Source organism: Phocoena sinus, chromosome 11 (assembly GCF_008692025.1).
Source record: "Phocoena sinus isolate mPhoSin1 chromosome 11, mPhoSin1.pri, whole genome shotgun sequence".
Taxonomy (NCBI): domain Eukaryota; kingdom Metazoa; phylum Chordata; class Mammalia; order Artiodactyla; family Phocoenidae; genus Phocoena; species Phocoena sinus.
In genome coordinates, this window is record NC_045773.1 from 5,731,171 (window position 1) to 5,746,578 (window position 15,408).

Genomic DNA, 15,408 nt, shown 5'->3' on the forward strand with positions numbered 1-15,408 from the left:
AACTCCTTAAAGGGTTTCAAAATCATGTCACATAAGCAGAGAGGAGTTGGCCAGAAAAGACGCGCCAGTCACACAGCAAAACCGGCAAAGCCAGGAGGAGAGCCCAGGCGGCCTGTCTCCCGCGTTCCAACACTGGAGATTCGGGGCACTTGCTGCCAGGGGACAGGAGGAATTCGTTAATCAGCAGGAGCTTCCTAGTCAGAAGACCCCGCGCTGAACCAGTCTGAGGAGACGTGACCGGAGACAGAAGGCGAGAGCCGGAGTTAGTGACTCCCTCGAGGAGGGAGGACCAGGATCCTCAGACCCGCCGTGACCCTCGCCCTCACCGCCGAGCTCGCCCCTTCTCCCCAGGGCTCCAAAACCGACCGCGCAGGACCCCACTCCTCCCTCACCAACGCGGCTCACTTACCGCCGCCCAACTTCCGGCAACCACAGCGCTGTCCGCCGCGCGCGCCCCGATGACGCAATGTGGCCCCGCCCCCTCCAGCCGAGGGGGTGGGGGGTGGGGGAAGTGCGCACATGCGCACCCGGAGCCACGAGGCAACAGGGTAAAGGAGCCCCTAGCACCCAGCTGAGTGGGAGGAACTTGAGCCGTGGGGAAGGCGGGGCCTCAGGAGGTGGGCCAGGACCCCTTGTGAGAGCTGCTGGAGAGACTTTCTCTTATCACATGTGGGAATGTGTGTATGCCCCTCAGGATGTTAAAAAAGTGCTCCTCCTTCTCTCTAGTGATTTCAGAGGATGACAGGAATTATCATTTCCGCTTTCCAGGAGAGGCAGCATCAAATGTATCACAGGGACCGTTAGGGAGGCAGGTGTGGAGAGACGGGCCTTTTTAATACGTAAAGGCCGGATGAAAGTCCACAGGGACCAATCTGCTCTTTCTAAACCAGGTATTATTCTCAAACTCCACCCCGCCCACTATCAGTGGGATAAAGGTATTCATTCTAAATTCTTTACTGAGCCAGTGCCAAGCATTGGACAGGTGTGGAAGAGACAATAGTGGGTATAAACCTAATCTGACACGTAAGGCCGTGACTCTGATATAATTCTATTGACCACTATTTATTGACTATCCTATTTTCATGGTTTCCCATCTTTAGTCGTCACAAAGGTCCTACAAGGTAAAGGTTATATTATCCCCGTTTTACACATGAAAGAACAGAGGCTAGAAGTTGTGGCTTGTTGAAGGTTTAAGAGCTTTTGGCCTAGGATTCTAACGGAAGCCTGTTTGCTAAATAAGAAAACAAATCCAGACTTGTTAAGGAGAACTTTATTCAGAAGGATTATTGCAAAGGGTGGGGGAGTGGAAGGGGCAAGACTATAGCTATGGGGAGACCACTCCAGCCGAAAGCTCTGCAGGTGTCTCAAGGGTTATGCAAAAGAGTTCTTCCTTCTCAGGAAGACTGAAGAAAGCTAGAGAGAACTGGATGTGGAAAGTGGGGAGAAAGCGTGGCTTGCTTGATCCGATAGTAGTAAATCGGAGAATGTTTTACCTTGAGGCCAGTTATATGCTGGCTCAGGCTGAGGGTGGGTCAAAAGGAGCCTAGGGAAATGAGAGAAGTTTAAACTTTGGTTGATCAGCATTTTGTTCTGACTGATCAGTGGAGACCAGCAGTTCAGCAAATCATTTATAAGGTAAAGAACGGGAATTCAGAAGGACTGTGTCTAGCCTTGCCACAGGTAAACAAGGGAAGCATCTGCAAATCTTACGTTCGTCCTGTGGGAATGGATGTCTCTTTGCAGTAAACCATTTCCGGATCACCATCACTGTTTCTCAAGAGTGCAGGGCTCAGGTAGAATTCAACTTTGTCAACTCTTTCCATTTTATCAGGCTCCTCTCTTGCCACTGCCCCCTCGGACCGCATGCTTGGGTCACACTAAACTAATTCTGGTGTTTAAAGCACACTCTACTCACTCTGCCCTTTTACATCTCCATCCCTGCAGTATCCTCACTCTTCCTCTTCCTCTTCAAAACACAGTTTTGAAATGTGGGTGAAGCTTAGACAAAATGTTGAAGGAAAAAGAATCCATACAATATGATTCCACATACGGAAATTCTAGAATCAGCAAAACCAATCTGTAGTGAAACAAGTCAGATCAGTGGTTGCCTCGGGTATAAAGGGGAGCACTGTCTGCAAAGTGCCATGAGAAACTTTCTGAGGTGATAGAAATGTTCTATATCTTGATTGAGATCGGGATGACATGGGTGTTCACATTTCTGAAAACTCATTGAACTGTACATTTAAAAGGGGTGCATTTTACTGTATATATTGAATGTAATAAACTTGGTCCAAAAAAAACCCAGTGGGGATGTCACCTCCTAGGTGAAGGCATGCCTGACATCCACCTACCCCTGTGTTTCACTTGATTAAGCACCTGTGAGGCTGAGATGAAGTTAGTTCTTTATAAGGTTTCCTCTGCTGGACTTTGAGATCCTTGTAATGAATACATTTTTTTGCAGTTTTCACCCAGCTCACAATGATTCCTGCTTCTCTGGGAACTGTTAGTCCTCCAGCCATGTTTGTACCACATGTGCCAACTGGCCCCCACCTCCCTTTACAGTTGATTATATCAGAGGCGGATATAAGACGATTCTTCACCCTCAGCTTTGGACTTTTGAACTGATACTCACAGCGAGTAGGAACAGGAATAATTCACATAGGTCAACAGCAGCAGTCTAGCAGGAACTTCCTTGGATTCTGGTTGTTGACGTTCCTGCGGCTGCCTTGGCTCAAGCCATTCAGAGGTGAGGTCATCCAAAGTGTTACTGGATTCAGTTAAGAATCCGCCAATGCAGGGGACATGGGCTCGAGCCTTGGTCTGGGAAGATCCCACATGCTGCGGAGCAACTAAGCCTGTGCGCCACAACTACTGAGCCTGCACTCTAGAGCCCGCGAGCCACAGCTACTGAGCGCTCATGCCACAACTACTGAGCCCGCGCTCCTAGAGCCCGTGCTCCACAACAAGGGAAGCCACCGCCATGAGAAGCCCGTGCACCACAATGCAGAGTAGCTCCCGCTCACCACAACTAGAGGAAGCCCATGCACAGCAATGAAGACCCAACGCAGCCAAAACAAACAAATAAATAAATTTAAAAACCAGAAAAGACATATTCACCCAAGTCTGCACCGCACCACCAGTTAAGGAAAAAATAAGTGTCACTGGATTCCACAAAACACCCCAGTAGCCATTCACAAAGCTGGTTTCTGTCACTTGCAACCCTGCAGTAGGTCCATGAGGTGGAAGCCATGTCTGTATGTCCTCCACTGTCTGCTATGGCCTGGCCCCAAGGACTGGCCCAAGAAGTGCTCAAAAGTGTGTGTTAAATTATTAGATGAGAGGGCTTCCCTGGTGGCGCAGTGGTTGAGAGTCCGCCTGCCGATGCAGGGGACGCGGGTTCGTGCCCCGGTCTGGGAGGATCCCACATGCCGCGGAGCGGCTGGGCCCGTGGGCCATGGCCGCCGGGCCTGCGCGTCCGGAGCCTGTGCTCCGCAGCGGGAGAGGCCACAGCAGTGGGAGGCCCACGTACCGCAAAAAAAAAAAAAAAAAAAAAAAAAAAAAAAAAAAAAAAAAAAAAAAAAAATTATTAGATGAGGGCTTCCCTGGTGGCGCAGTGGTTGAGAATCTGTCTGTTAATGCAGGGGACACGGGTTTGAGCCCTGGTCTGGGAGGATCCCACATGCCGTGGAGCAACTAGGCCCGTGAGCCACAACTACTGAGCCTGTGCGTCTGGAGCCTGTGCTCCGCAACAAGAGAGGCCGCGATAGTGAGAGGCCCGCGTACCGCAATGAAGAGTGGCTCCCGCTTGCCACAACTAGAGAAAGCCCTCGCACAGACACGAAGACCGAACACAGCAAAAATAAATTAATTAATTAATAAACTCCCACCCCCAACATCTTCTTAAAAAAAAATTATTAGATGAGGTCTGGGCATCCAAAGTAGATGGTCACTTAGGTCACAGATGTGGCCTCCATGTTAGCAGGGAATTAGGGTGAGGCTCAGAGCGGAAGATCTGTTCCTGCTGCCCAGCATGGGGGAGACAGACCACTGGGGCACCAAGATGATAGAGCATCAAAAAAGATGCAAGACCAGGAAAGGCAGAGAATGTTCTCAGACACAGTAGGGCAACGAGGCCCATGACACTTATTCAAGACCACAGAGATCCAGGTCAATGTACCTTCATCACTTGTCTTGCAGCTCAGTTGAGGACCCCTCCCCCAATGGGAACCACTGCACAACCTAGACTTTGAAAGCCCAAGAAATTGTGGCATGATATGCTGGCAAATTAGGTCTTAACAGCATTGTTTCTTTACAGCACTTAGGATGCGTCACAGCCAGGAGAGCCCAGCATCTTCTTCGCCCTGCTGTTAAGACTTGAATCTACCTTTTAGAATACCCATCTTCAAAAGAGAGACAAGCGATTTTCTGCCAGCCAAGTAACCAAATGACCAATTTATCAAATGGCTAATCTGCAGACTCATGGATTTTCTAAATGGACATTTTGCTAATGTAAGCAGACAGGGTAGGGGGTCCCCAGAGAAAGAGAACTAGGCCTGGCTTCCTTTTTTTTTTCTTGCGGTACGCGGGCCTCTCACTGTTGTGGCCTCTCCCGTTGCGGAGCACAGGCTCCGGACGCGCAGGCTCAGCGGCCATGGCTCACGGGCCCAGCCGCTCCACGGCATGTGGGATTTTCCCGGACCGGGGCACGAACCCGTGTCCCCTGCATCGGCAGGCGGACTCCCAACCACTGCGCCACCAGGGAAGCCCAGGCCTGGCTTTCTTGACATAAGAGAAGCCATTTTTGGCCTAAGCCATTTTGTGATCTAAGCCTGGCCACAATGCTTATCTTTGAACAGGTCTCTGTAATCAATGATCTTAAAGGAACAACAACAACAAAAAATGCAGGAACAAACGACTGTTATCAGGCAAGAGAAGCAACAACAGCAAAAATAACATATCATTTGTAAAGACTCCCACTTCTGTTCCAATGGTGAAGCACTTTCTTGAGCTGTTTTGCAGAATTTAATTCACCCCCACCCTCAGGTGCTCAACCACCAGACCAACTGGAACCTAACGGCGATGATGTGGACCTTTTAGGAACCTTGTGACTTCATTCAACGCCCACGCTCCTTCATGAAAATACATGTGCCCCTAGCTTAAAACTTCCCCAATTTTGCTGTTGGGGAGACACTGCTTTGGGAAAGATCTCCAGGGTTCTCCTTACTTGCTGCGAGGAATAAATACTTCCTTCTCCCGCTCTTGGGCTTGGTTGTGTCTTTCGGATCGATATGCACCAAGAGGCAAACCCAGTTTTTTGCGGAACTGGGTAGTTGACGGTTTTCATGTTGCCTTCAGAGAGGTGTTTGAAAGAATTTTCTCTTTACCAAAAATTAAGGATGGCTTTATTCTTCCTTTGACTATATTTAACTTAGGAACACATTAATGAAGAATATATTCTTGAATGTCGATTTTTCTTGAGTTTATTAATATCACACCACTCAGTTTATGCTCTGTCTCCTACTTTTCACTTCTCCTTCTGTCTCCTTTCCCATTTCTCAGTTTCTCACTTTGTCTTCCCCTAAATGTCTCCATTTCTCTGCCCCTTAATCTCTCCCCATCTCTGTCCCTCTACACTTCATTTCCCCCTTCCTCCCTCTTCTGTTCCTTGGTGTCCCCCATCTCTTCCCCTAGATCCCTGCTCTCTGACCGCCCCCCTACCCCGTAACAGGGAAGAACCTTTGTATTCTATCACAAATTAATCACCAAAGGGATGTTGCCTATAGGCTTAAGTTATACATAATGGCCCATCTCTGGGAACCCTGCCTCCCAGGTAATGAGCGTTAAGTGAAAATACTTTTGTTTAGCTCACAGGAAGCATCCTGGTCAGGCCCACCTGCGAATGGCTGCAGGAAGGAAGAAATGAACACATCCCCTCTGGAGTCTGGCCGGAACTAGGACTTTATCCCCTCTCCTTTTAGTACAAAATAAGCCGGAATTCTAACTCGGGAAGACGGCTCTTTGGGACACTAGTCCCCCTTCTTTCTGGTCCGCTGGCTTCCCAGATGAAGTCACCATTCCCAGCTCCCACAGCTCGTCTCTGGATTTACTGGCCTCTCACGCAGGAGCAATAGGAGCTCAGACTCGGTAACAGCCCTGCCTCCCCTAGTTTCCTCTGATTTCTACCCCTTGTTTTCCCCTCTGTCACCTGGAGTCTATTCACCTCTATTTCTCCCCTCTCTGCAACTCGGTCTCTCCCTGCAACAGCAGTGATCTGGGGACAAAGCATATTGAACCTTCTTCAATATGTGGCTGTGAAGAAAAACAAAAATCTGTTACTCTAACTTCACAACAATTTTAGAAAACTTCTCTTAAAAACCTCACCCAAGATGCATTGTGGTAAACCTTGTAAATAGTTAAAAAGAAGCCAACATCTGGTCAATTTGGCAAACTGGTCAGTGGAGGAATTGGCTTTAAGCTCATCAGCTTTAAGGCCATAAAAAGAAACCCAAAGGGGCTTCTGAGTCTGCAAGTTTTAATCTAAAATCAAGGTCTCTGACAGCCTTTTCCAAGAAGGTATTTACTTTCATATTTTGGGCAGAGAGCCTGGTTTCAACTGGATTTTGTGTAAGCCATCAGCCACTGATTCTTTCCTGAGTGGGCTAGGGCTGAGTGACGTCTGCACCATAGTCCCTTGCCTTTCATGAATTTAAGAATTAATTCAAGCATACAGACAGGCATAGGACGAGCAGGCTGATACCGTGGAGAGGAAGCCCATTCCACAATCAGATCTTGGACCTGGTCCTTATGAATCCCTCTGTGCTTTGGTTTGCCTATTTGTAAAAACACAGAAATCTGCCCCACAAGGTGTTGCAGAGATTAGATTAGATAACAGTGGTAAAGCTCAAAAGGATACGCTCAGTATATTTTGAAACTACTTGAGCCGCACTGGGTGCCGTTCACTCTGCAAGCACCGTAAACACTGTACACACTAAGCCGTGGACCTTGTTTATTATGCTCCGGCAATTTATAGTGACCATTTTTGTTCTTGTCAGATTCGAATCCAAGTCTCCTTGACCCAAAGTCAGGGCTCATAACCACTCCTCTTCACTAGTTGCCTCAACTGTTGATCAACATCAATAACAGGCACTTAGCCATTAGTCTGCGTGGGGTAGTCCTGAAAAAGACTTAAAAGTGCTCCTTGGTCCTGAGGGGTCCTGGGAAGCAACTCTTCCCGGTTTCTGACCTGGAAACAGACCAGCTGCAGGATAACCTAAACCAGGATAAAAGTCTCCTTAACTCCCCCAGTTTTGAGGGAGAAGAGCTTTGGGAGATGCAAAGTAGAGAGTGAAGCTTGTTATAAAAAGTCAGTCCTTTTCTAAAGATGTTTACAAATGTGAATGTGTATGTCCTTACGAAACCAAAGAGAAAACTTGTATCAGATCTTATAACATTTGACATTACATTTCAATACATCTTCTCAGTCTAAGAGACTCAGAAAGGTAGTATTAAATCAATCAAACTTGTAACAGTACAGTTTCAAAGATCATATTTTAGGTAGGTAAAAAATCTCTCATTTTAACAGATCATGCAAACAGGAACATAAGACATAAATTACCAGCTTGTACAGGCACTCCCACTAGCTACATATATTACAGTTTAGCATTGAGTTTTAAAATATAAAACACAACCAGATTGCAACATAAACACCAAGTAAATCTGCGTGTTCCCATGCCTTTGCTAGTTTTGACTTAAGAGGTGTGCCTATAAAAGAACACGATGACTTTTCTTGGACCAACAGCAAAACTCACAGATGAAAATGCACACTGTCCCTTCAAAAGTGTCACCTCTGTGGCCACAAACATCTTCTATGTCAGCTCTTCCTGCTCGCAATATACCCTTTTTGTTTGTTTGTTTGTTTGCGGTACGCGGGCCTCTCACTGCTGTGGCCTCTCCCGCTGCAGAGCACATGCTCCGGACGCGCAGGCTCAGCGGCCATGGCTCACAGGCCCAGCCGCTCCGCGGCATGTGGGATCTTCCTGGGACCGGGGCACGAACCCGTGTCCCCTGCATCGGCAGGCGGACTCTCAACCACTGAGCCACCAGAGAAGCACCCCCCTTTTTATAAAAAATAAGTTTACTTATTTATTTATTTTTGGCTGTGTTGGGTCCTCATTGCTACACGCAGGCTTTCTCTAGTTGCAGTGAGCGGGGCCTACTCTTCGTTGCAGTGCGCGGACTTCTCATTACGCTGGCTTCTCTCGTTGCAGAGCACAGGCTCTAGGCGTGCAGGCTTCAGTAGTTGTGGCGCACAGGCTTAGTTGCTCCGCAGCATGTGGGATCTTCCCCGACCAGGGCTCGAACCCATGTCCCCTGTGTTGGCAGGCGGATTCTTAACCACTGTGCCACCAGGGAAGCCCTCAATATACTCTTGAGAATTGCCACCACTCTCAGGAATTGCGTGTGTGTGTGTGTGTGTGTGTGTGTGTGTGTGCGCGTGCGTGAATAGAACAAATTGTTGCCTTTAGTAGAAAATGTGTTACGATGAGCTGAAACCACAGGATGTTCACTCTAGCTCTCCTATAACTAGCTGTGTGATCTCAGCCACCTTATTTCATCTTGCTGCACTTCAGTCTGCTTCTCTAGTAACACCACCCTCCCGTTGTGGGGTGTCATGGGGCTTAAATGACATCAACCTGGCACAGCCCTCAAGAAATATGGCTTTCTTCCCACACTCCCCTTTTTGGTTTTCAATGAACAACCATTTAAAAAATATTCTTTTCTCTTTGAGGGCAGCATTTAGTCTTTTTTTTATAGCAAAAAAGGAATTTGGGTTTGAAAATGATGGATGTGCAGACTGCACAATTTCCTATCAACTCTAAGATGTGCGTGAGTGAGAAATAATGAGGCAGAATTTCCAGGGTGGTTCAAACACTGGGTCTGGAGAAGGCTGTAAAAGAGGCTCAGAGGAGAGGTGTTCTGAGAAGTAGCAGTCACAGGGGAATAGCTGTCCTGCCTCTCAAGGTGACCCCTGGCAGCGGACAGCATCTGTCTGTGTGTATCAATATAAGGTCTCTGCACAGTCGTATAGCTCCATTCCAGGAAGGCTCCAGAGTTCTGCCTACTCCTCTACTGGAAACTCTACCCACCTGTCCCTTTGGTTGCCCATTAATTCGAGTCTGAAAGCTTGAATTACAATGTGAGTCTGAGGCGCCCACACTTCCCGAGGCGCAGGAGAGCCCAACCAGATCGGATTCTCTTGGAAGTATTCTGCTCTCAGGGTACAGTCTCTCTGCTGACCACCGCCATCTGCTCTTCTTCCAACGGTGCCTATGATCTTTCCAAACTACCCAGCCCCTAAGGCTGTTCTTTAGGCTCCAGAAAGCCCAGGTGTCTGGCAACACACAGGCTTCCTCCTCTATTTCCTTCAGGGACATCGTAAGCATCACTTAGTTGCATGCCCTTGTAGCCTCCCTTAGGAGCGAATGTGCAGGATTTTCTTGAACGTCTTCTTGAAGTTCTCGTTGCACAAGGGGTAGATGAGGGGGTTCAACGTGGAGTTGATGTAGCCCAGCCAGATGGTGAACATGTGCACATGTTGGTTACAGCAGCTCTCGCAGAAGGCAATGACCATGAAGAAGATGAAGTAAGGAATCCAGCAAACGATGAAGGCCACCATGATAAAACCCAATTGTTTGGCGGCCTTCCGTTCTCGGTGCGTGTGCAACACAGACACGTACTGTCTTGAATGTGAGCAAAGCCTCTTCCAGGTGAACTTGATATAATCCAGGCCTGTGCTAGACTCACTTTTCGATTTGGCTTCCCCTCGTGCCAACTCTGGGGGGGTGTCTGAGTCTGTCCGGGAGAAGAACTGGCTGTCACCTAGGATCTGATCCTCTAGTATCTCCTTGGCCCCATGCGTGTTCAGGCCCTGCTCGCCCATCTCGAGCTGGCTCTGGCTCTGGCTGATGGCTACGTATTCCCGGCCACTCCCGTCTGCCTCCATCGGTGTCTGCACAATGTTAATTGGGGAGCAATGGAATTTGTCCGGTCCTCCATCCTTCTCTTGGCTGAAGACACCTGGAGACTTTATCTCCTTTGGGTCTTGGGATGCTGGCTTCGAGACAGGTCCACCACCGGCATCTTTCGGCTTCCTTTTCAGAAATTCCCAGGGAGACTCCTTCCCTGGTTTCTTAGCGCCCACCCTGAGGTTCTCTGGCTTCAGCTTATCTTCAGAGAAGAACGGGAGGGATCCGTCAATGAGCTCCCGCTGCTGACGGTGCTGCTGTACAGCCTTGTAGATCTTAGCGTAGAACCACAGCATGAGCGAGGTGGGCAGGTAGAAGTTGATGATGGCAGTCATGACCTTGAACCAGGTGACATCGTAGAAGTCGGTCTCGCACCTGTCCTCCCGGTGCCCTGAGGTCTTCGACACGAAGCGATGCCAGCCCAGAATGGGAATAACCCACAGGAAGGAGAGAAACCAGGCTGCCAAGATGGTGGCCGACGCTCGGGTCTTGGTGCGATGCCTCAGGTACCTGAGGGGCTGCTGCACAGAGCGGTAGCGATCAACGCACAAGATGAAGATGCTGAAAATGGACGCTGTGCTGGCCACATAGTCCATGGAAAGCCAAAAGAGGCAGAGAGGGCGTCCCAGGGACCACCTGGACGTGAGGAGGTAGAGGATGTTCACGGGCATGACGACGGCCCCCACAATCAGATCGGCCACCGAGAGGCTGACAATGTACAGGTTTCCCACCGTGTGTAGCTTCCGCTCGCTGTGCACAGCATACAGGACCAGCAGGTTGAGTCCCACTGTGACCAAGGAGATGGCGCTCAGGACCACCACCAGGGGCATCATTTGGGGGTTGGGCGTGGTGGTCTTGTTCCCCTCACACATCTCGTCTTCCAAGACGCTGGAGGAATTGGGAAGGGTCATTGGCACAAGAGTAGCCTCCAGCTATGGCTCACTCCCTGGGAGGAAAGACACAAGGATTCAGGTCAGAGCCCCGGTGATCAGCAGAGTCACTCAGTGCTATCACAGTGATCAAGCTAGGGTTGTATACTGTCGGGGCTGATAGACACTGCTGGTTACCTACAGCCTATATCTCCTGCTTCTTTAGCCATTCCTTCCTCCCTTCCTTCACTTGATGACTATTTACTGCATTCCTGGGCATTGTTCTAGGTACTGGGAATAGAGCAGTGAACAAAACAAAAACCTCTGTCCTCAAGGAGCTCACATTCTAGTGAGGGGAGGGGTGAGCAAAAACAAGGGGAGGTTTGTACAAGTCCATGTTGCACACGTCCTGGGAGATGGGCTGCATCATGACTGGTCTCAGCTGCATATGCCCCCTCGTTCCTCTTTGCCAGTGGCTGGTCTAGGAGTGGGTTTGAAACACAACTCCTAGAAGCCAAGGAAGTAGATGGGGAAGTCTCATGGCAGAGATGCGGTTCTGGAAAGTTCTTCCTCACTGACAAATGAGCAAAACAAGTAAAAGGGTGTTTCCCACTTGCCCTCTTCTTTGTGACAGGAAGTGATGCACGGGGCTATGACAGTCATCTTGGGGCCATCAGGGAAGCAGCACTGAGACGCCAGCCCAGAGACCTGTTATTACTGAGCTGCTGAACTGACCCTGGAATCATCTTCCTTAAGGCTGGTTATTATCGGAAATAATTAAATATCTTTTTTGCTTAAGTCACTGTTGTGGGAGTTTTTACTTGCATCTAAAAGCACTCCTAACCAATACAGAAGAGGCTACCAGGACACACAAAGCATGAAATAAATCTAGAAAGTCTCCTTAGATGAATGGTTCTCAAATGGGAAGAGGCTTATGTTATTTGAGAAAGCATATTCATTATTTCACTTTTATATTTGAAATCTTTTTTCATTACATAAAATATGCAAAGTCATATGTAACAAAACCTTTGCTAGTAGGACTATACTGAAAACAGACTGGATCCTGCTATAGGTGACCCTCAATTGGGGAGGGAGGTCGAAGTAGGTATTAAAACTTCCAGAAGGCATTGTTAGATTTTTATATTAATCAAAAAGTGGTATGAGTTTAAAGAAAACTGAGAAATACTCTAGCAAAAACATTATTTTTACATTAGGACAAAGCCAGATAAATTCTTGAGTAGAAGGCCAAATTCTTATGATAAAAAGCAAGACCCCAGGGCTTCCCTGGTGGCGCAGTGGTTGAGAGTCCGCCTGCCGATGCAGGGGACACGGGTTCGTGCCCCGGTCCCGGGAAGATCCCACATGCCGCGGAGCGGCTGGGCCCGTGAGCCATGGCCGCTGAGCCTGCACGTCCGGAGCCTGTGCTCCACAGCGGGAGAGGCCACAACGGTGAGAGGCCCGTGTACCGCAAAAAAAAAAAAAAAAAAAAAAAAAAAAAGGCAAGACCCCAAATAAGCAAATGGACCTAATTAAACTTAAAAGCTTTTGCACAGTAAAGGGAACCATCAACAAAATGAAAAGACAACCTACTGAATGGGAGAAAATATTTGCAAATGATATGACTGATAAGGGGTTAATATCCAATATATATAATTAGCTCATACAACTCAACATCAAAAAAACAAAGAGGGCTTTCCTGGTGGCTCAGTGGTTAAGAATCCACCTGCCAATGCAGGGGACACGGGTTCGAGCCCAGGTCCAGGAAGATCCCACGTGCCGCGGAGCAACTAAGCCTGTGCACCACAACTACTGAGCCTGCGCTCTAGAGCCTGTGAGCCACAACTACTGAGCCCGCGCGGCACAACTACTGAGCCCGCACGCCTAGAGCCCATGCTCTGCAACAAGAGAAGCCACCGCAATGAGAAGCCCGTGCACCGCACCGATGAGTAGCCCCTGCTCGCCACAGCTACAGAAAGCCTGTGTGCAGCGACGAAGACCCAAGGCAGTCAAAAATAAATAAATAAATTTTAAAAACGAAGAATCTGATTAAAAAATGGGTAGAAGACCTGAATAGACATTTCCAAAGAGGACATGCAGCTGGCCAACATGCACATGAAAAGATGCTCAACATCACTAATCATCAGGGAAATGCAAGTCAAAACCACAATGAGAGATCACTTCACACCTATCAGAATGGTTACCATCAAAAAAAAAAAACCCCACAAATAACAAATGTTGGTGAGGATGTGGAGAAACGGGAACCCTTGTACACTGTTGGTGGGAATGTAAATTGGTGCAACCATTATGGAGAACAGTACAGAGGTTCCTTAAAAAACTAAAAATAGAGCTACCATATGATCCAGCAATTCCACACCTGGGTATGTATCTGAAAAAGACAAAAACACTGACTCAAAAAGAAAAATGTACCCCAATGTTCATAGCAGCATTATTTACAATTGCCAAGATATGGAAGCAACCTAAGTGTCCATCAACAGATGAATGGATAAAGAAGATTGTGGCATGTATATATATATATATATATATATATATATATATATAATGGAATATTAGCCATATAAAAGAATGAAATTTTGCCATTTGCAACAACATGGATGGACTTAGAGGGCATTACGCTTAGTGAAGTAAGTCAGACAGAGAAAGACAAATACTGTATGATATCACTTATATGTGGAATCTAGAAAATAAAACAAACTAGTGAATATAATTTTAAAAATGAAGATTCACGGATAGAGAGAACTAGTGGTTACCAGTGAGGAGGGGGAAGGGGGAAAAGACAAAATAGGGGTAGGAGATTAAGAGGTACAAACTACTGTGTATAAAATAAATAAGCTACAAGGATATATTGTACAACACAGGGAATATAGCCAATATTTTATAATAACTATAAATAACCTATAAAAATATTGAATCACTATGTTGTATGCCTGTGACTTTTACCCATAACAAATATAATATACTTCAACTAAAAAAGAAAAAAAGCAAGACCCCAAGGCATTTGATCCTTGTGGAAGGAACCCTTTGAGTTACTCTGTTGGAAAAGCACCACATGGATAGCACGGATTTTGCTCCAGCTCCATCACTAATTGTCTGAGTGATCTCTCAGCCTGCATCTTCTCCCGTGGCATACGTGAGAGGCGGGGAGGTGATCACTAAGACTTCCAGGTCTCCGTTTCAGAGGCTCGCGTTAGGTGTTTTTCCAAGCTCTGCGCGGCCACAGCCAGGGTAGCCGTCCGACTCCTCCTAGTGTGCCTCCTCTGACTGCTTCAGCAGCATCACCTTCTCTTCCTGTGACACGGTCCTACCCTCTGCTCCCATCACTTCCTGCTGTCAGCCTCAGGGGTCTCACCCACTCACCCGACTCCACCCCAGCCATTACCTCTGTCAGGACAACGCCTGAATCTGTAGCTTCAGCCTGTACCTTTCTCCACTCCTAAAGCCAACACCCAATAATACCTTACAGCTTCCCCTTCAGCCCTGCCCAAGTCCGATTGCTTGGAACTGTCCACAGTCACCTCGGGAAGGAGGAAAGAAGGCTAGGGCCATATGGTCTCAGGGATTTTTATTTTTTATTTTGGTTGCGAGGAAGCAGGAAGCACTTCCCGAAAATGCTCCCAGCTCGGCATTCCCCAGGTAGCTCTCACCTCCCACTTCCACAGGAGTGTCTGATTTCTCTCTTTCCTCATCACCTTGGGGAAATTCCTCTCTTTTCTTATTTCTCTTTTTTTCCTCTTTGCCTCATACACACAGAGGAAAACAAATAATTTTTTTCATTGTGCATATATACTATTTATCATTCCACAATTCTATATGACAGAAAATGATTTGTTTTTATATAAACATCTATGTATTTTTTTCCTTTTTGATTAAAAACAAGTTTTCTTGATTGAACTGAGATCACTGAAATGAAAATTAGTGTGAAATTAATTGTTTAGGGGTGAAGTCTAGTGCTGTCTGTAACTTACTTGAAATTAATCAAAAAGTAAGTTGGATGGATGATTGGTTAGAAAAATGGATAAATGAATACATATATGATAAAGCAAAAAGAGCAAAATGTTAATTTATGACCTGGGTGGTAGATATATGGGTGTTCACTATACAATGCTTCTAATTTTCTATGTCATTGATACTTTTCATAATACAATGTGGGAGAATATATAATAGGTAAACAACAAGGTCCTACTGTATAGCACAGGGAACGATATTCACTATCCTATAATAAACGATAATGGAAAAGAATATGTATTTATATGTATAACTGGATCACTTTGCCATACACTAGAAACTAACAAAACATTATAAATCAACTATACTTCAATTTATAAAAAGGTAAAATGGGGCTTCCCTGGTGGCGCAGTGGTTGAGAGTCCGCCTGCCGATGCAGGGGACACGGGTTCGTGCCCTGGTCCGGGAAGATCCCACATGCCGCGGAGCGGCTGGGCCCGTGAGCCATGGCCGTTGAGCCTGCGCGTCCGGAGCCTGTGCTCCACAGCGGG

The 15,408-nt window shown here is 47.2% G+C and overlaps 2 protein-coding genes across 2 annotated transcripts in view; both read right to left on the reverse strand.

Moving 5' to 3' along the window:
• Positions 1–458, reverse strand: part of ATG7 (autophagy related 7) — a 245,835-nt gene extending 245,377 nt beyond the window's left edge. Inside the window, 1 exon segment of the mRNA XM_032647922.1 lies at positions 410–458. The gene's annotated coding sequence lies outside the window, so the exon portion shown is untranslated.
• Positions 459–8,790: 8,332 nt separating this feature from the next.
• HRH1 (histamine receptor H1) lies at positions 8,791–10,977 on the reverse strand. Its single transcript, XM_032647916.1, has one exon. The coding sequence runs from the start codon at positions 10,934–10,936 to the stop codon at positions 9,473–9,475; it is 1,464 nt and encodes a 487-aa protein (XP_032503807.1). The 5' UTR covers positions 10,937–10,977; the 3' UTR covers positions 8,791–9,472.
• Between the last annotated feature and the right edge of the window lie 4,431 nt (positions 10,978–15,408).